This window comes from Lutjanus erythropterus, chromosome 6 (assembly GCF_056507025.1).
Source record: "Lutjanus erythropterus isolate fLutEry1 chromosome 6, fLutEry1.hap2, whole genome shotgun sequence".
In the NCBI taxonomy this organism is placed as follows: Eukaryota; Metazoa; Chordata; class Actinopteri; order Lutjaniformes; family Lutjanidae; genus Lutjanus; species Lutjanus erythropterus.
In genome coordinates, this window is record NC_139322.1 from 30,704,146 (window position 1) to 30,725,186 (window position 21,041).

Sequence of the window (21,041 nt, forward strand, 5' to 3'; positions counted from 1 at the left end):
GATATAACCGCTGCATACACTCAGTGTTGTGTTTGTCATCAAAGGAGATGATGTCTCCCACTGTGCAGCCACATCACCATGAGCTGCTTACATCATGAAACCCTCCTGTTTATACTCACATCACAGGTGATGCAGGCAGCTTTGTTTACTGGTAAATAGTACACAGCGGGGGGTGTCTTCTGTCAAAGTTCTTACAAAGGTTTAACTGTACGAATTTTTGTGTGTTTGTGTCTCCAGGCAGGGCTGTCAGTGGAGCCAAGTTGAAGCAGGCCTGGTCGGTTGGGGCCAGAGCCAGACCTATGGGCAGAGGCAGCCGGATCCCGGCCTTGGCACCCCTGGCCAGGGGACATACGCCAGGGAAGCACTGAAACTGGTTCTAAGCCTCCAGGACAGCCAGAGCAGGAACCTGACAGCAAGAAACATTCCTGTAGTAACCCCTCCCCACTCCCATACTTCCTGGTCTCATGTTCCTGTTCATCTGCACTTTTAGAAAACTGAACATTTCAGACGTATTCACCGATACCTGCAAAAGGATTTTAAAGGCCAAAATTGATTTGTGAGTTATATATCATATTTTTTTGTTAAGATGACCAAGAAAGGAATCTCCCTGTCTTACAAGATGGTGTTGTAACCACTCATTAAGACATTGTAGGTTCACCGCATTAACTCAAATTAAAATCTAGGCCTGTTACAGTCAGTTACAGAAAAACCCCACTGAGAAGAGACAGCTGGACTCACTAATGATCTCTGGCCTGTTTTGTCGATTTGTCAGGAGTCTGGCATCACACATCTGGGCTAGTGAACATGAGCTCACTGTGTGCTGTTTACTGATATCTCCTTAGATGATTTCTCAGTTTAGAGGCTCTGTTTTCATATTTTGTTCACTGCCATTTGGAGCTCTGTGGTGGGGATTTGTACAACTTAAAGAGGACATCTATTGAATTACTGTTGTACTTCCAGTAGGTTTTGGGGACTCACAAGAGACAGATTTAAAAAGAAGAAAATTATAGCAGCAGTGGAAGAGACGTCCTTACTTTTAGATGAGGGACTCATCTTCACATTAAACCTAGTCCGCCTGTTGAAATACCTACGTCGTATTCCTCATGCTTAGTTTGCAGTGCAGGCTTTCTATTATAAATGAACTGTCTCCGAGCCCAAGCTGAGACAACTGTGATGACATCACTCTGACATCATTTGGATGATTTTCTCAGACTTACTCCTCGGAGGACATTACACAACTGTTTCCAACTTTCTATGTGAATTTTGTGGAGGTTCCCTTTGAAGCTGCACAAGCTCTCCAACATGGCTATAAATGGGAACATTTTATTTAAAGATGGTAGTAATTGGCTATTCTTCCGTTTTTTAATGACTTTTTGTTTGAATTAAATTAAGACCATAAACTTTTCAGTACAAATAAAATAAAATATTGATTATGAAATAGAATCTTCCTCTGCACAGGATGAATCAGGTTAAGAGCTTTCTGTGGACAAGCAGTGTAGTAATGACAACGACTGATACTTAGAAACACTCCTAGTCGAGGCTGTAATGAGAGCAGAGGAGAAGAGGAAGGAGGTTTAGTTACAAACAAAAGACTCTCCTCCCTCGGCAGCACTCCAGGAGATGATGCTTCAGTCCTAAAGCCATCGACAGCCTGAGTGTGGCTTCACTGTCAGCTTCACGCTTTGCCATCTGTTTACATTTTCATGTCTTGTCTTAAATAGATAATATAGAAAGAATAAAGTAGCACTTTGCCAAAGGGACGATGCTTCACCGCTGATATTTCAGGACAGTATAGACTTAATTTATTTAACTGCTCAATGCCTACTGACAATCTTGACTAGATAGCACAGTTTTATATGCTCTACTAGACTAGTGAGAGAAAATACACCTTTAAACTTAACAGAATTATTCAAATAAATCAGAAACAGAACAGTGGATAAGAATGTACTGTATACAGATGAGTTTGTGTAGGACCTGTTTTTCTACTTTGTTTCTGCTGAATATGACTGAATATGACCCCAACAAACACCATCAAGCACTTCAGTGGCTTTAAATTGATTTTAAACATTAACGCAAACAATAATTAACAAGATTTATCATTAATGCTACAGTTTTTACTCCTTTTGTACGACAGCAGAAATACCCTTAAAACAGCCTGACATGATCATATTGTTGAATATACTTTTACAAACTGTAATATGAGTAAATTCCTCATTAATGTGAGCACTAACACTAACTGTTGTATTAGTGGCGAGACAATTAAACAAGGTCAGTGTAATTGATGTATAAGAGAGTATATTTGTTTTTTAACTTTCCAATTCATCACATTGGCTTTAATATGCTTCTGTATTGAGAACTGTTGCAAAAGTGGATTTATTGTGTTTTTATGTGCATAGTAGTCAGTATTTTTTGCATAAAATGGCTATTTTTTCTGCAAAGGTATCTGTATTTGTTTAAATAAAGCTACATTAAGCTGAACATTGCATCTTATTCCACATCTTCCCTAGTAATGTGCTGTTCCTCAGCTGTTCGCACACCAGTATGAATCAAATGCTGCAACATTCATTCTGTATTTACAAAGCTGACAGAGAGCTCCAGTTTTATTTACACTATCATACATACATCTACAGTATTACAGACGTTTGGTTTCTTTGGTTTTTGGTCTGCCTCTGCAAATCATACACAAATGAACTGAGACTTAAAATAAGTGAAATGAAACAATATATTAACTTTAAAAAAAATCCAATCATTTGATTTGTACAATGTTGGTATCTAAGAAAATAATCACTTGACTGTGAATGGAGCTGTTTGTCCCATGATGCTGTGCTCTGAGTCCACATAGTTCACTTTGACAGTCACACTGGAATCATGAAAAACATAAATTGATGATAAAATCAGCAGGTTTAGAGAAACACCTGGATGTAACAAGTCAAGTCTTATTCATGCCTGCATAAACGCACACTAGAACCAACCACGTCTCCACATCAACACTGGATCTCAGATTAACATTTCAGGAAACTCCAATCTGAAATGGCACCAAGAGTAAAGAAGGCTACAAACCCCTCTGGGAGGCGTGTACACTGTGGAGCTGTGTGGTAGTGGTTTTACAAAATGGAACAAAAAATCAAAGTAGGACTAGTGGAAGAGAGGAGGAAACCCAACCTGTAACCTTTTTAATTTGACATAGAGAAAATAAAAACATTGTTTTATGCTTGTTTGATGATCATAATTGTTTGTGACAAAGCAGCTCTCCCACCACTACATACATGAGTCTTTGTTTTGAATCCAACTCAAACTCTTAAGTTTTGAAATAAACTAAAAGAAACTGACCTATAATATTTTGTTGAGATAATTTACTTTTTGTCTTAGAGAAACAAAAAATTTAGTGTTTCAAAAGTTGAGCAAAGTCATTAAAATTGGAGTGAATAATGTTTCATAATCTAATAATTTCACTTGAAGCCATTTAGTTTTCAGTTGCCCAAATAATGACAACTCTAATTCAATTACAAATACAGAATTCTTTGGTTTTCCAAAACTCCCTTTCTACTTTTTTGAAATACATGAGAAAAAACAAAACAAAACAAAACTTTGTGGAGTTCATTTAAAAACTTAAGAGTTAGAGTTGCATTTAACTCACAAATTTAGAGTTAGAGCTTAGGAGGATTTTCCCCCCCAACTTTTCTTTATAGTGTGAATGATCAATTAAAAAACAAGTCCGTTGTATATTCCAACTATCAGTTCAGCTTGAGTGAAGTGATTTATTTATCATATAGATGTCTTTTGAGCGCAGACCAGTTCCTCGTTGTGCACCACGCTCCACATCCTGAGCAGGTCCGGCGCGCTCAATTTGTGCACCACGATGAGGTTTTTATAAAAGCAGGGCTCGCTGTTCATGGGGCTCACCCTGCGCCTGGTGATGCCGAAGGTCCTGAACCCCGGGTGCATCTCCGGGGCCAGGCGAAGCTTCTGCAGACACATCCCCAAAAACACGTCGTCTATCGGGTACAACTCCAGGTCCTCCGAGACCACGAAGAGCCTCCTGGCCAGCGGGGAGGACATCAGAAAACCCCCGCCTCCCACATAAGGTGGATATGGCTTATCGTAGAGCTCTTTGGGGATGTAGTATTTGCTCTGACGGTTTCGGATGGGGATCGCCTTGGAGATGGTGTCCCCCACGAACAGGTTTTCCACTTTGTGATCCTCCACCTTAAAGCCGATGAGCTCCAGCAGGTTCTGCGTGTTCACAAACACATCATCGTCCCCTTTGAAGATGAACTGCACCCCAGAGCAGTATATGTCGAACCACTTGAGGAAGTTGACCTCCTTCAGGGTCAGGTTGAAGAAGGTGTCCATGAAGTCCCACTGGAGGATGTCCCCGTAGATCTGGTCCTCGTACTCGATCAGTTTCTGGAGGTTCTTGGTGTCTTTACCGGTGGTCGGGCTTCCTAAAAGAAATAAAGTTGTGATTTTCTTCCCATCCACGGTGTGCTCCTTGCCCCAGGTTTTACGCACCGCCTCCCGCCGGTCGTGCTGCTCGATGACGGACTTGACCACCATGAGGAGGTGCACGTCTCCATCCGCGCACTTCTCCGGGTGGTTGATGATCATGGGGAAGTACCTGCAGTGTCGGTGCAGGACGAACTGGTGAAATCTCGGGTCCAAGCGCCTGAACCAGTCCTGCGTCCTCACCGACGAGTCCTCGCTGCAGTTGAGCACCTGTGCGTCCCAGGAAGCCGGCGTCCCGTTGGACGCCCGCTGCTGCGCGTCCAACTCGTTGCTAAGCGCCGGAGAGTCTGAGCTTCCCAAACTAGTTTTCACGACCGTTTTCTTGAATGAAAAGCACTCGGATCCGCACCAGCCGGCATCCCTGGGATGTTTGACCCCCACCCCGTCCTTTTCCGCCAGCTTCAGCTTGTGGATCATGAGGAAAGAAGCGAAGACCAGAGACAGGCTCAGCAGGGGCTTCAGCAGACCCACCCGCTTTCTCCTGAAGAGGTGATCCATGGCTGTCAGAGACCCTCACGCGCTGCTGCACCTTTTTCCTTCATGGTGTTGAACAACTGAGCGTCCGAGGTCTGTCCATCTCCTCCGTCCCTGATCATTTGGACACCAGAGGTCGCGTCCACCTCGGCTGTGTGAAGTGGCCCCGGGGCCTCTGCTGCCCATGACGGCACTCAGTGTAGCCACACGTCGCCTCTCGGTGCGGGGAAATGATGCAGGAGGATACGCAGCATGACCACCGGGCTTCTTCTTCTCCTCTCTCTGTCTCTGCCCTCTGTCTCTACACTGACTAAAGACCTCTCTCTCTCCCAGACCCCCCTCCCAAATATCTCCTCCCCCTAATGAGCCACACTTAACTGAACTCTGCAGGTTTCTCGTTTCTGTCTCACACACACCAGGTGTCCATCAGGACAGAGAGCAGACCATCAAGCTAGAATTGATCCTATTTCATATATAGACCTGTATCTATCTATTGATTTTAAACAATATCAGGCTACACAATTAAAAAAGGATAATAATCAGTAAAGTAAAATACAACATGAGAGAAATGAATTAAAGAAAGAAGAAATAATAGAAACAATTAAACAATGAACTTTATTAAACTTTACACATTTTAAATTAGCCAGTGAGTAGAGGTAGGTAGTATAGATTGGAGCTGCAACTAACAATTTAATTTTATTCTTGATTAATTTAATCATTTTCTCAATTAATTGATTAGTTTGGTCCATAAAATATCAGAAAATGTTGAAAAATGTTTATCAGTTTCCCAAAGCCCAAGGTGACGTCATCAAATTAAAATATTTACATTTAACAAGCTCAAATCAGAGACTTTTGACTTTTTTCTTCAAAAAATTACTCAAAAAGATCAATCAATTATCAAAATAGTTTATAATGAATGAGAGTTGGCAGCCAGTCCATTTAATGACTAATTACTGTAGATTTATTACAGATGAGCACAATAAAACAAAGACAGAATAAAGCAAAAGCATAATAAATATATAAGCTATCAACACACATCTACAGAAAAAAAATGCAAATACAGAGTTCAGGAGAATATTATACCAAAAGTTTGTTTTTAAATAAAATTAAGACCATTAAAAATTAAGATTAATTTACCTGTAAAATGTTTGCTTTCTTTGTCCTCCAAATATACAAACCGTATTTTTTAAAAATAAAAACCTGCCAGTGTGGATACAGGACAAAAACAAAAGCGCAGTCGCTTGTTTCAGAAATGTATTCATATTCATTGTTGAACTGAAAAATAAATTCTTTTTTTTATTGAGCAGTCTAAATTTTTTACTTATCTCACCTCATTTGTTAACAGATATTTAATGTGTGTTCAACTATTCCATCTTAGTACATTATCAGAAACAGCACATTTTGTTGGCTATGATTTTCTTCCTGAAACAGCAGTTATACAGGCATCAACAGGTACAACAACAGGTAAATTCAACATCATTAGTTTCTTCAATGTGATAAGGAAAGACAACAACAACAAAGGGAAATTATTTTGGTGTTAGTGGACAAGATATCCTGAACTGTCACAAAGTTAGTTATTTGGATTAAACAAGATTTGAAACCAGTAAGATTTTTTTCCCAGCAGCCATTATGACATGACAGAGAAAACACAGGTGTTACTAGTGGTACTAATTAAGACTGGAACAAGACCCCAATCAGTAGTAACGCCTATGTTTACCACTATTTTATATCAATATGGCTGCTGTGAAAAGGTCTATTCTCAAATATGAAGATGTCATCATACATGTTAACAGTATGGTTTATATTTGTTCACGGTGTATGGAATAAGAAAGTCTCTAGCCACCCTCGTGTGGACGTTTTCAGGAATTACAGTTTGTTTCCTCCTTGTCCTCATATGACCCAGTTAAAACAAAACCCCACCTTTGAAAATCAGTCGTCGTCTAAAACAACATTATTATTATTATTTTTTTAGATATTTACGCGGACACAGATTCGTTTAACAGCGTCAGTGTCATTATGTGAAAACAGAAAATGTCCACCTGATGAGCTAACGGCCGCAAGACGCTGGCAAGTCTCGAGAAAAAACAAGCCGTTGAGTGAGAGGGGCGGAAAGCGGAAAACGGGAATTTCCCCTTCAAAATAAAATCATGGACATTCTGTAAGGATGAGTATCGGGGTGTATTAAGTTTTATAAATGTGAAAAATAATTATTAGATACATTACGACAAAAACATTTAAACAAAAATGATAGAGGAAACACACATTCAGTGAAGAGGAACTGACGGTTACATTGCGGTGCAGACAACAAGCTCTGACCTCCGAGTGAACCTCACCAACAGGAAATACACTGAGGCAACGACGACACACATCGTTAACTGACGGTAGGGTAGTTGTTTGTAGCTGGCCTAACACTTTCGACCTCCACGGTAATAACGAACAAGATCGGCTCAAGTTTAATATCGCGGTCGCCGAAAAAGAGAAGCGCTACGTCGGCAAATGGTGCACAAGGTAGGTGTCTGTGTTAGGCTATCATGCTAGCCTTGTTAGCTTGTTGCCAATATAACGAGATCGATTATCGGACACTGTTATGCTCACTGTTGGCGTTCGTGAGATTTTAGCCTTCCCCATAAAATCCAAATGTGTGTAATTGTAACCAAAGACAACGCTTAAGTGGTTCTTCTGCTATGCTTTCATTTGCTCATGATATGTGACCTGTCGTAGGTCTCTTTCGACATGGTGGCTTATTTAAACAAGATGTGTATGGAATGTTAGCTAGCTATTTGCCGACAGATCGGTTGCTTTACTGTGCAAGTGGTTTTATCTTAACATTTACACTATGATCTGTCTGTTATGAACTTCAATTCGGCATGCCTTGGACAAGTGATAAATGAACAAATGTAACATTAATGGAATAAAGCCTTGAGTCAGGACGCGACGTTAAATTGACAACATTTTGGGAGGAGTTTGGTCGGAGTAGCGCAGGAGAGCGTTGTTTGGGTATCAAATGGCCGTGTCTAGAAGGGAACCCTTGATCTGTGAAACTCTCGCGAGATGTATAGGCTTTGTTAATTGATTGTGCACGTTGTACAAAGTAATAATGATCCATAATGTGACAACACTGTGATTAAGATGTGGGTAGTTTTTGTGACAGGAAACACTAGGTTAGGGTTATAAAAACATCATAGATTGGATCCAAATGACCACTCTCGCGAGAACGATGAGGGGCTGCACAATGTCCGGGTGGGTTTAACCGCAAATGACAAAGTGCTGCTTCTCCCCTTTAAAATTGTTTAATCTGGATCTTAAGTGTCCCAAAAACATCTTTAAATCACTCACTCCACCATCTGCCGCTCAAAATGTGAAGTTTGGTGAATGGCATGAGGAGTGGAGGCCATCATAAGCAGTAAATCTGACTGCTGAAAAGACCCCGCGGGTTTTAAGCATTAGAATGTGTCGGACAAAAGAAATAAACAAAAATTAATCAAAAAGTTACACCCCAGCCACAACTTTTTGGCTCAGTGCTACAAATAACATAGCATCATTTTAAACATATTCCTAGAAAAATAGTCAAGTATTTTTACATAACACTCCTTTATATGACAGGCAAGCTCAAAGTACTTCATAAGAAAAAGGAGAAAGAGGTTATGCATAGATTATGCATAAAAACATATAATAAGATCAGAGGTATTAAATTAGAGCTGCAACAATTAGTTGATTTATAGATTAGGGAAAAGAAGTTCCCAATAACTTTGATAATCGATTACTAATTTCAGTCATTTTTCAAGCTAAAATGTCAAACATTTCTTCATTCCAGCTTCTTAAATGTAATGATTTGCTGCTTTCCTTTGTGATTTATGATAATAAATTAAGACTCTTTGGGTTTTGGACTGTTGGGTGGACAAAAGAAGCAATTTGAAGATGTCACTTGGGGCTCCAGGAAATTGTGATACGCATTTTTCAAAATTTTGGCACTTTGTAGTCTAAACCATTAATTGAGTAAATAATTGTCAAATTAATTGATAATGACATTAGTCCTTAGTTGCAGCCCTACATCACATATATAAAAACATGTAAGATAAAGTATTACAAAAAAGTGGACATGTATATAATACTGATTATAAAATAAAACATTTTACCTGTTAACCCACAAGGTATACCCAAGTAAAAGCTTGTGAAAAGATATGTTTTTAATCTGCTTTTAAAAGAAGACACTGTTGTAGCAAACTGTGGTTATTTTGTTTTTGTTTTATTTTGTAGGGAATTCCAGAGAGTAGGGTCATAATGACTTAAAGGAGCTCCAGAACCCTGCACATCGTTAACATGCTAAACTCAAACAACATGACTATGATTATCTGAGGCACCCAAATGCACGCACAGACATAAGCCAGCTCTGTCTGTTGCAGTAAAATACTTCCAACATCTTGATGCTCTTATAGTTTAAAACAGGTTTACATAAAAAAGCAATAAATTTAAGTTAATGCACTCTTGTACTGGGCAGTGTTTTGGAACATTACTTTGTTTGTGATATCACTCAAGCTAGGAGCCTCATGACATCTGCTGTTTGAAACTGTCATTAACTGGTTGATTTAACTGAATATTGCCACAATAAATTAACAAATGGCATTATGTTGTTTTGCAGATGCCTGGTCAACTCAGCAGCTTGAAGCCCAGAAAGAGGAAAAGTAGCTCAGAGGTCAAAAACTCCAGAAAGGTTTGTGTTATCCATGTTTAACATATTTTTTTCTTCTTTTAAACTGGACAGTTTTTCACAACTTCATCTGAGAACTGTGTTGGACACACACATTAGACTTGCTATTATGTCTTACAAGAGTTAATGATGATTCACTTTGTATCACAAGGCTTCTGCTTCAAGGAAGAGATGTATGAAGAGTCCAAAGATGCCCTCAGCAGCAGAGAGCAGTGCAGCAGTCAGTGCTTACGGCCCTCTGGAGAGACTATCCCGCATCAGCTGTGAGTGCCACCAGTCTGCAGGCAGGAGGAGGAGATGTTCAGCATCACCGGAGCTCGAAGGACGAGAGGGCAAAGAAAACGAGCTGAGGACGGAGCTGGATTTGGACAGCTTCAGAGTGAACGGCACCTTGGACAAACAGGAGCCAGAGGACATGGATTTTGAAGAACCCGACAAAAACCTGTTCCCAGATGACGACAGTAATCAGATTCTACCCGTGGAGCAGTTCTTTGGAAACTTGGACACTGTACAGGTGAGGCATTTCAGTTTATCTCCACGATACAGACGAACTGTGACTCGGGTTGGATTATTTTGTGTGAAAGAGATTTATGAAGCAGAACGCTTTCACTGACTGTACAGATAAAGCAGCACCCACATCTGTTCTCAAGTAAATGTTCTACATTTTAATAACTTTAATTGTGTTATCACTAGGGATTGATCAATTATTGGCCCGTCCAATTATTAGTTCACTAAGTACATCATTTGAAGCACATTCATGAATTCATAAATAATGGAATTTAAAAATCTTTTTTTTAAATTATTACTTGTTATTTCGTCCATACACAGTAGCTGCATGAATTGTTAGGTTACTGATTTATGAATTCCTCACTCATTACATCACATGGACTTTATGTGGGACTCCTGCACTGCTGTTAACTGTGGCAGTGGAACAGTTTATTTACATGTCCGTGTTTAAATGAATTACAAATAAAATAGGTTCCTTTTATTTTGTAGGACTTTCCTCAGAGATCAGCAGTGACCTCTGCACGCGTTCGAGGAGAGAGCAGGAGACGACATTACTACGCACCAGAGGACAGCGATGAAGAGGAGGTGGGCTTCAGCAGTATGCAGCACGACGACCGAGCGGGAACTTAGTGAAGAGGGACTGAGCTAATGACTGTGGTGGACTCAAAGTTGTGCCTGTCAGCACTGAGGAAAAAGCAGCCAGATTAAAGTACTTACTCAGAAGCTGCGTTCAATCAGCCCTAAAAACAGTCACGAATATGCTGTATGTGATGATGCTCGTGAGTCAGTGGGGATAAAACTTGCTGTAGCTGAATCCCCTACAGAGAAGCCAACATTTTATGGGTGTACTGTATTTGCCTTAAACCTGCCTCCAGTACCCCGCCACGTGCAGAAGAAGTGATTGGTCACAATTCAAAAACTGGAGCATCCGAGAAGTTTACCACACGGATTTATGACTTCAAGTTCTTGATAATAAACGTGGAAAATTATGATTTTTTTACTTGAAAAGAACTGTCCAAGCACACAAAACGCCAAACGGTATTCACTTCATAACATTTGGCCTGATTCCTGAATTCTTTTGGTGCTTGTTTTATTATTTATTGCTGAATTTCTGCTCATGCCACCACCAGTTCAGTCATCTTTGGTCCAACCTGGAGGGTGTGTTGGCACAGCATTTCATTTAGACAGATCAGTCCAATGACATACTGATTTATAATTTGTTGGCAAAAAGCTTTGTTTTTTTTTTGGCACAAATGTACAATTTAAAAAATTTGAAATGGTTAATGGAAAAGCCACGTTTATAAAAGCAGCATATTGATATACTGACATATAGATATAGCTTTCATGTTCTGGCTACAGACTGTATAAATGTGATGAGAAAGGAGGGTCCACATGCCAAAGAGCAGTTCCATAAAGAAAGCTTTTAATATCATGAGTTTGTTTAAGATGAATGAGCCATTGTTCACCAAGTGTCTGATATTCATCCTCAACACATCTTTGTGTGCTTAGTTTTTCGGCAGCTGCTTAATGTACAACTCATCTGTCTGTATAAATCAATGCAGCTAATAAGTTTCCCTAATTAACTTGCAAAAATGACAAATATATATATATGAAATTTGTGTTATAAAAAAAAAAATCAAAGAAAGAACATTGAGGTGACTGATAAGTCTTCAGTGTAGGTAAACTGAGGATAACTTAAAGCTGACTTTGAAAATGTCATCTAACTTTGAGGTTAACATTAATTGCACTTAATGCTATTCACATCTTGTAGTATTTTGTATATAGCTGATTGTTCTGATCATCCAATCAAATGTTTTATATATTTTTACAGCCTTATTTATGCAAAATGCTTTTCATATTCTGCTATGCAACTTTCTGACTGAGTGAATGCTTCATACATCAAGCAGTCATTGTAATCAGTTCATGCATTTGACATAATTTGTGCCAACACGGAGAACAAATAAATGTTTTTCTTGATTGAAATGTTTGTCAGTGTAATTACTTGTGTTTAACAAACCACTTTCATTCTGTAGTAGAGCTCTGCAGGCTTCAGCAGGTTTCAGAAAGCAGAACACAAAAAAAAAAAAAAGAAAAAATCCCAAAAAAACAAGTGAGGTAAAAAGACAGTCACCTTGTCAATTTGATCATTGACAGAATTGGTCAGTGTAATATCTTATTTTGTCACAGTTCATTCAAATACTCATTTTTCATTAAAAAAAAAAATCTTTAAGTTAAAAACATTTACACCAAGCGCATCCTCTTCCCTTTTGCCTTCTGTTTCCCTGTGCCAGTTTTACCAGCTTGTCTAAAAATCTCCTTGGTGTCACACAGCAGGCTGTGAGCTCCTTTCTTATGGCACACGATGTGTACCAGCTTCAAGTTTTCCCTGGTGAACAGCAGACGGTAGAAGTAGTTCAGGTTGACATCAGCACTCTTGTGATTCTGCAGAGCTTCCAGCAGAGCGGGAATGATCGCCCTCTTCTTTTCAATTCTGGACACAAGATAAAGAAGACATGTTTTATGTTATCTTTTTGTAGTTTTATACGTCATGCACTGGCAGATGGTACAGATTGGCCTGCATCCTGACAAGACCCTCAGATTTGGTTTATATCAGATCACCGTCTACCAAAGCTTGACTGATTGCAGTCAGGGACACGATAAAAAACAGCAGATTAAAAAAAAAAAAAAAAAAACAGGAGCACAAATGAGAAGAAAAAGTTTTCTGTACATATAAAATACAATAAAACACAGAAGACTCTCTGTAAAATGCTAAATTATATTTATTATATGACTTGGTCTTGCTGAGAACCTGCTGAAGATAGTTGTCAGTCTGTGAGACACCACCTTTACAAGCTACCTTCATAGTTACAGTTATCCTAATAGCAGACTGAACTATCCACTCACTGATCAGTCGACTCAGTGGACTGGATGGAACCAGACACAGTTACTATACTGGTTATCATTATAATATAAATTACTGAAACAAAGACATAATTTTTTTTATCTACATGACTTAATTTGTGAATCTATTCTCAATTCAACCTCCAAACTTGATTTTTATATTCAACTCATTTAGGGCCTTTGTACTAAGAGCATCTCCATCAACTATGAATTGCTTTGTCCAGAGCAACAGACTCAGATCATTCTGCCTTGTGGTGCTCCATGGAACAGACGGGCCCTTATTCACAATTTGAAGGATTTTGAGAGATCTCAGACCTTGAAGCCTGTAAGTAAAGACTTGCAATTCTTGATATGTTTGGTTTCACTCACTTTGTATATGAACCAGCTCAGTGAGGTGAGCATGGTTGGCATGTCACAGTTTTATTAGACTTGGATTACACAGATGAACAGTATGGAGGCATTATATGTTTTGTTTTCTCAGCTGTTTTGTGTTTGAAAACTGGTCACCATTCACTTAAGCAGATGAGTAGATAACAACTGAATTTTCATTTTGGGTGGACTATCCCTTTAATTTGGTTGCAGGGTCGAGGTTTCTGCTCTGTGTTTACCCCACTGTTTCATATCTATATGACCTCTGTGAAAAAAGTTTATTGTCCGACCTGTGGTCCAGATTCCATGTGCTGAAGAGGATCCTGCTCTCTTGGCTGCTGTAGGGGTTGATGGAGTGAGGAGACAGGCACAGTTTCTGATCAAATGATCCCTGAAGGAGCAGCAGAGAAGGAGAGAGTAAATATGGTCAATTACAGCTCCAGTTCTTAAAACAAACAAACAAACAAAAAATGAAAACGGGTAGAAGTCGCTAAAGCGTCGATTCTGATGCCTCCGCCTGCAACAGTTTCATACAACTGTGACTTTTTGTGTTCCCTACACCTGATTGAAACCATTGATTCATTATAAATCCTATTTGCAAGTGTCCCAGGGGTTTGAGAATTATGGCTCTATTGATACAGTTAATGAGAAAAGATTGCAAGGAAAGAGCTATTACCTTTAATACCTAATAGTATCCAACATAGTTATTCAAAAATATATCAAGGTCAAATATAAAAAAGCTTTAAAATTGACCAAGTTATTGGCATAAGTGTGTTTTTAGAGACAGGTCTGTCAGCGTTGGTTTCCAAAATTTAATCAGTTCATGTACCTGTTATAGAGTGTTAGCACACAAGATTTGGTGCAAATCCGTCCACCCGTTCAAAAGTTATCATGCAAACAAAAATTTGTGACGGACGGAAGGACGGACGCACGGACTCATGTACAGCCGGATAACCGGAGAACAGTATGGCATAAAAACAACACACTTCACGATAGCATCCAATTCTAACTGCTTCCCATTATGTCTTCCTGTATCTCTGCTGGATGCAATTTTTAAATTTACAGCTAACACACAAAATAATTAGAAGATGCGTTCATACATTGCTTAATACACATAAGCTGACAAGTGTGGACTATCTTAAAAATAAATGTGAAACAGGCTTAGATTAAATAATTTCAGAGGTAATCTGGCAAAAAAAAAATCACACATACAGGGAATTTACTCCTCCTCAGTATGCCTTCAGCTCACTGTAGTTCAGTTTAAAACTGTACATCGTCTTCATTAGACTAAGAGAGATTATCTAAGATTAAAACAGACTTTGACCTACTTCTGATTGATGTAAACAAGCTCCTGGCATGCTGCTACATATGTTCTGGTCGTATCCCAGGCTCTACAGATTTTTGCAGTCCATTTTGAAACGTCCCCTAGATTATGTGGGAAAACTGTCGACTATCTCCATTGCATTAACTCTTTGGTGTGGCCCCAGTGGACAGTCCTCTCAATGGATGCCATAATATCATGGCCTTTTCGAAGGCTTATTCTATACAAATAGAGGGATTCTCTCCCTTTAACATATGGCCAACAGATTAGAGAGATTATGTGTAATATCCACCTAGAAAAAAATCAAATATACCATAAGAGGGTCCACAAGAAATGTTTTTGTCATTTGCATTCATTTACATTCTTTGTAGAAGCATGTGTATGTTTTTTTACCCTCATTTTTCTCATTTCTTAATTTACTCATCATTATTTTTTTACCTATTTCTTCATTTAAGTGTATGTAAATCTGTGAACATATCTATGAATGTATTTATAAAAGTATATTTTTATGGACAGTCCATGGACTCGTATGGACTTGTGGGGACAGGGGAGATTGGGCAAATGAACAGTAACTTGACTAAACTGCCCTATGTTGAAGTTGTGTGTCTTTTTTATCTGAAAAAATAAAAAAGACCTTGACTGAAAATAATAATAAGAATAATAATAAATATATGTCACACTATAAGACATCTTTGTTGACTATTATGCACCAATAACACTGAATAACTGATCTCAGATAAGATGTACTGAAAATAAGTGTTACAAGATTGCAGTCATATTTTAGATTTATCATCACTTTGGTATGTGGGTTCCTTCCTCCTATACCTGGCAGGTAAACCATCCTTCTTTAGTACAGAGGCGATTTGGCTCCTTTACGGTCCTGTCGAAGTAGCAGCCGTTGTACCCTGCTGTCTTCAGCATATCCACCAGGCACTTTGATGCTTTCTCATACTCCTTTCTGACTCTAGCCTTGTCTATCGTTTTGGTGGCTTCAACAACCTGAGAACAGACAGAAAAACAAACTGTTAGGTAGATATCATGCCAGCCACCTGAAGATTCATTGATAGAATAAAGAGTTTTACCTCTTTCATGTAACCACGTATCCTGCTTTCACAGTTGAACTTCATGTAGGCAGACTTTGTCTTGAATCGAGCATCAACACCTGAAATGAAATCTAAATTTAAAACAAGCTAAAGTGCAGATGATCTCGAGTCACATCAAGAGGAACATTTGTTCATGTTTTTCATTGGTAAATTAGTTGCAATATCTGCATTCATATTGTACTAATAAGAAAATTATTTGTTTTCAGCTCAGTTTTGTGATATACATGTGATCATTCTTGTGTTCAGTTCACATGTCTTCCATCATCAGTATCTCAAACTCAGACTCAACGTAGGCAGATTTTTAAAAATTCTGACGCAGGGACTTTGGTGAGAAAAAAGAAAAGAAAAAAGATTTCAGAGCAGGGACAGGAAATCAAATGTCATGACTTGAAACTGACTATTTTACTCATCAGGGTCCTTAACTACGTGCCATCAGGCTTCTTTTTTTTTTTTTAACTTTTGACAGTCTTCAGATGATGTGATAAGGGCTCAATAACATGATGTGTTGTCAGCGCATACTGAAAGCCGAAAGTGGGGGGGGGGGGAGTAAAATCTTAATAACAGTGCAAATTTTTGACAGTTTCTGCCGGCAGACAGTCAGTGTTGCATTCTGTTGGTCCTGTGAAAAGTGACAGAAGAAGTAGTGCAAATAATGAAAAAAAGGGGGCTTAAGAGAGAAATTTAAAACCTAGATCCTCTCTCATTTCCACACCGCTGGAAACCATGGTGTGTGAAATGGGTATGAAAAAACAGAGACTGATGGTGGCTGATGGGGTTTCAGAGGCTGATGGACCATTTGACCACCACTTTTAATGAAGTTTACTAGCACCTTCAGTCAGACTTCTGATGTTCCTCATTTTTATAATGATGATGTGCACATAATAAGAAGCTGATTCAGACATTCAGAACTTCCCAGTTCTCAGACAACAGTGTTGTCACTTGTTCAGAGTCTGTTTTAAAACAGAACAAAGATTCAAAATAAAAAAAATCAGGATCAGAGAACAAGAGCACTTTCTTGTTTTTGTAATTGTGGCAGCAATATGTTGTGAGTGTGGATGGCCAGAGTCTCCTTTAGACTTCGTACCTTTGAACCAGTCTTCATCCTCCTCTCGGCTCTCCCGGTCCGATCTGTCCTCCAGGTTCAGTACCAGGTCAGTCAGGATTTTACGTCTCTTTGGACTCCGCTCATCAGACAGGAGACTTTTCGCTGCTTCAATGAGGTCATTGCTGTACAGGTCTGTGCTCAGCAACCGACCAATGTCATTCACAACTGAAATTAGAGGCACAGGGTTTCAGTGTTGGACAACAACAACACTATACAACTCTAAACTTGCAGTATGTCTGGCCTGGAAGACACACATACACAGACAGACGTGAGTTGAGAATTAAGGCATTTATCTTTCTTTTTTTTTTTCCTTTTCTTTATTTTTTTTTTAAATGGTAACTGAGGTTGACTCACCTCCTCCACTCCATGTCTGATCTCTGGAGAGAAGAACAAGTTCAGTGTTGGCCGGTAGAGTCTTGAAGAATTCCTCTGTCACTTTGGTCCCATCAGCATACAAACAAACATGCGCACCAGAAAGTGGCAACTGGAAATGAGGACAACACAGAATTATACAATAGCAAGCACAATAACATAAGATGATTAAATTCAAGCCAAAAGTAAGCCACAAATTAGGATATTTTCTTTCTTTTTCTCCCACAATCTTACCCCTGACAAACGCCTCTCATATCATAAAACTAAAACTAATACTGAAATCAATAAAAATAAACTAAAATGAATCATTCTAAACAAATAATAAAAACTTAACCAAAACCAGCAAACCCCCTCTGGAAATTAACTGAAACTAAATTAAACTGAAAACAAAAATTAAAACTAAAAACTCAAGAAGGGACAGGCTGTTGTCAGTGTTATTCCCATGAAAGATGTTTTATATCATTTACAGAATGTCTTCTCCAGTGCAGAACCATCTGTGGCACAGTTTGTTCAGATTAACTGGATTCATTTATCTTACATATCTTGTATTTTGGTACAGTGAGCTTAATCAATATCTGAATGAAGATGAACAGTCATGGCTGATATCGCTGAAACACACTCGGTCATATATAACATCTAATTTTAAGGTAACATTTTAAAAAAGCTGCGTCACTTGCTTTTGCATGTACATAATATTTTTCCTGTCTGGTCTAGGGCAAAGCTCTGTCGACAGATTTATTCGTTTCTTACTAACGCACATTTTCCTAGCACAGTGTTTCCCAACCCCTGGTCCTCAGGGACCCCTGTCCTGCATGTTTTAGATGTTTCCCTGCTCCAACACACCTGATTCAAATGATCAGGTTGTTGTCAGGCTTCTGCAGAGGCTTGATGATGAGCTGATCATGTGAATCAGGTGTGTTGGAGCAGGGAAACATCTAAAACATGCAGGGCAGTGTGCCTTGAGGACCAGGGGTTGGGAAACACTGTCCTAGCAGACCCAAGCAGCCATTTTGACTTAAAACAGTAGTGTAACCACAGGTGTTCACAATGATACTAATTAAGGATCTGTTTCATTCAGGTCAAACAGTCAAGGAGCATGATGACTTCCTTAATTAGGATCACTGGTTACACCTGTGTTTACCTTACTACGTCATATCAGCATGGCTGCCGTGAAAACGTCTACTGTCTGTAACCTGCTGCTGTCTCTCCGGCCTGTTTGTGATGATAAAATTCCCTCCTGGGTATAAACAACCTTTTATCTTAGCTTATGTGGAGATAAGTGTGTCAGGAACATCTTAGCACACATGTTGTGGATACAAGTTGACTGAACATGATGTGAAGAAATGATTTTCTCACGCAGTTTCGAGACTGACCAAACGGTTTTCCAGGTGAAGATGATCCTGGACTGGACCAACCCGAGCAGCAGTCAGGCCGCATGAACACCTGAAGTTACGTGCACCAACACTGAAAATATGTTCACAGCATCCTAAACCAGCCACTTGTAAAGTCACCGGTGACTCCAACGGAATAACCATGTTTGTTTTCTGTACCACGACTTCCCCCCTTTCTTTTGACCAAACATAAAGCGAAACAGGCACCAACTTTTACAACGATTATGAAAAAACAGAGCATAACATATGAGCTCACCTGTAATAACTTGCAGCCTTTTTTTAACACCTCCTTCACATCTTTTGCCGCAACTCCGTATTTTCTGTTATCATCGCAACTCCTAATTTTCACAGGTTTAGTCTTACCGAAGAACTTGAACATTGCACTGTTTTCAGTTTGTACCTACCGCTTCCGTCTTCTTCCTCTGAGGCTGACGACATTCACCGGCGGCGTGTTTCCGCCCTCTAGTGTTTCTCTTCCGCTATTGTCTTTGTCTGATGGGAGGTAAAACGTCTGTGTTTGATTTCTGATTAAAAAAAAAAAAAGCAGTCCGGTAAAGGGACTGTTTGTGCAGGAAGTTAAGTTGAGTGTCTCTGGTTTACAGAATGTTAAAACTTTCAAAAAAAAAAAGAGCCAAAGCGATTGAGAAAAGCTGGAAATAATTAGCTATTATTTTGAAGTTGTCCATCTTGAAGATGTGTGAGTTATTTGTCAACTAAAATATGAAAATAAAAGAATTCTAAGTGTAAAGGAATAATAAACAATAAAATAATAAGATAGAATGGTCAAAAATTGAAATAAAAAATACAGTAAAATACTAGTACAATTTAAAAAATTAAATAAAAAAGAAATTCAGATATTTGATATCTGATATTGGCTTTATTTAAATTCTTTATGAAGAAATATGTTTTGTTTTGTTTTCAGTTGATGAATGAATGAATGAATGAATGAATGAATGAATGAATGAATGAGTTAATGAAATTTCTATGAATTATAAACATTTTCTTATTCAGCTTTCTTTTCTTGTCATTTCTTCATAATGCTTCTGAAAAGTTGGTGATGTTGAGCTTGGCATGTGGCATGTAAAGGCCTTGTAAAGGCAGTGTCCAGATTTCAAAGTGACCTGTCAAATTTGTCAAATTCAGTCAAATTTCTTTAATTAATTTAATTAATTCTTAATTGTTATATTTATTTAAGGTTGCAAACTTGACATCACTCTCCCAAACATCCTGATTTGATTTGACCTTTAAAATCTCAAACAGGAAATTGTCAGATGAACTCTCACTGGCACCATGAATACAATGATGAACTATTGTGCTGATAATCAGGGGCAACATAGATTTTGTAAAACGTTGAGCAGGGGTGGAAGTAATGACAACTACTCAAACTACCATGATCTCAACATGTTTTCATGGACTAGGTCTCATTCAACAGGGTTTTTTCCCCCCACAGTTTGAAATGTAGTTACCCATGTTAATCTTTTTAGATGGGTTTTCTTATATTAATCCAGTCTATTGACCTACATTTTCTATTCTTTCTGTGCTGCAGACTGTCATTACTAAGTTGGAGGCTTAATGGGCTGACTCACTTCATCACTCCAGAATCTCTCTTCTCTTTTTCAGCAACATTCACAAGTGGGCTATTTTTAATACTAAGAAACACAGGGTAATGAGAAAATTGTGAAAATAATTACTATTATTGTGGTTAGCATTATTTTCAAGCCCTTGTGTGCTGTTCTGTGTATAGTCAATCCTTATTTCTTAATTCAGGTTTATTATTTACATGTGTTTTGTTCTCTTTGCATTTTTTTTAAAGTATAGTTATTTAAAATTTAAAAAAATACTGGTTACAGTTTATGGTTTCATCACCCTGATATCATTTGGGACAATGAAGTAAAATATAATGCCTCCATTATTTGTCAAAATGTTAACCACTTTTGAGAGATCATTGCAAAATGCGTGTTTATGTGCGTATGCTGTTCAAAGAATATCAGCTGATATATTTCAAGAAATTATAGAAGACACGGATGTCTGTGTCTGTGTTATAAATTTTAGCTTTTTCATTTTTATTGTCTGGCCCTATTTGTCATTTGAAGATGTTGATTTAAGGTTGGAAAAACTGCACGGTGTCATTACAAACATTAACACGGTGTTTTGGCACCACCCAGCGGTCAAACACATGTTCTACAGCTCCCGGCACACTTTAGGTCCTCCAGTCATCAACCAGCGCCGTATAATGTTGTATATATATTATCCAGCTCAGACCCCAACTTTTATTCTGACCCCG

The 21,041-nt window shown here is 38.6% G+C and overlaps 4 protein-coding genes across 7 annotated transcripts in view; 2 read left to right on the forward strand and 2 right to left on the reverse strand.

The window, feature by feature from the left end:
- The window catches only part of cep104 (centrosomal protein 104), a 37,962-nt gene extending 35,484 nt beyond the window's left edge, over positions 1-2,478 (forward strand). For 3 of the 4 annotated variants that reach the window (XM_084721625.1, XM_084721626.1, XM_084721628.1), the window contains one exon: positions 238-2,478. In XM_084721625.1, coding sequence (XP_084577751.1) covers positions 238-368 — 131 coding nt within the window. In that variant the 3' untranslated portion in view covers positions 369-2,478. The remainder of the gene's footprint in view (positions 1-237) is intronic. The other variant, XR_014770722.1, reaches the window with a different exon arrangement.
- An 87-nt stretch (positions 2,479-2,565) lies between these two features.
- On the reverse strand, positions 2,566-5,301 carry b3gnt7l (UDP-GlcNAc:betaGal beta-1,3-N-acetylglucosaminyltransferase 7, like). The gene has a single exon (XM_084721629.1). The coding sequence runs from the start codon at positions 5,002-5,004 to the stop codon at positions 3,766-3,768; it is 1,239 nt and encodes a 412-aa protein (XP_084577755.1). The 5' UTR covers positions 5,005-5,301; the 3' UTR covers positions 2,566-3,765.
- A 1,889-nt stretch (positions 5,302-7,190) lies between these two features.
- c6h1orf174 (chromosome 6 C1orf174 homolog) lies at positions 7,191-12,178 on the forward strand. The gene is made up of 4 exons (XM_084721631.1): positions 7,191-7,488; positions 9,620-9,691; positions 9,840-10,202; positions 10,685-12,178. Exons 1-4 carry the CDS (start codon positions 7,477-7,479, stop codon positions 10,823-10,825), a joined length of 588 nt encoding a protein of 195 aa, XP_084577757.1. The 5' UTR covers positions 7,191-7,476; the 3' UTR covers positions 10,826-12,178.
- Positions 11,602-19,155, reverse strand: dffb (DNA fragmentation factor, beta polypeptide (caspase-activated DNase)). The gene is made up of 7 exons (XM_084721630.1): positions 19,014-19,155; positions 17,349-17,478; positions 16,974-17,159; positions 15,869-15,948; positions 15,612-15,785; positions 13,756-13,856; positions 11,602-12,686 (listed from the first exon to the last, which is right to left on the reverse strand). Exons 1-7 carry the CDS (start codon positions 19,134-19,136, stop codon positions 12,437-12,439), a joined length of 1,044 nt encoding a protein of 347 aa, XP_084577756.1. The 5' UTR covers positions 19,137-19,155; the 3' UTR covers positions 11,602-12,436.
- Between the last annotated feature and the right edge of the window lie 1,886 nt (positions 19,156-21,041).

Excerpts from the sequence above, each read along its gene's own strand:
- b3gnt7l (XM_084721629.1), bottom strand. The coding sequence starts at position 5,004 with ATGGATCACCTCTTCAGGAGAAAGCGGGTGGGTCTGCTGAAGCCCCTG.
- c6h1orf174 (XM_084721631.1), top strand. Across the intron at positions 9,692-9,839 it reads AGGTCAAAAACTCCAGAAAG|GCTTCTGCTTCAAGGAAGAG; the intron begins GTTTGTGTTATC and ends TTGTATCACAAG. Across the intron at positions 10,203-10,684 it reads GAAACTTGGACACTGTACAG|GACTTTCCTCAGAGATCAGC; the intron begins GTGAGGCATTTC and ends TTTATTTTGTAG.
- dffb (XM_084721630.1), bottom strand. The coding sequence starts at position 19,136 with ATGTTCAAGTTCTTCGGTAAGACTAAACCTGTGAAAATTAGGAGTTGC. Across the intron at positions 17,160-17,348 it reads TCAGACATGGAGTGGAGGAG|TTGTGAATGACATTGGTCGG; the intron begins GTGAGTCAACCT and ends CTCTAATTTCAG. Across the intron at positions 15,949-16,973 it reads GGATGAAGACTGGTTCAAAG|GTGTTGATGCTCGATTCAAG; the intron begins GTACGAAGTCTA and ends ATTTCATTTCAG.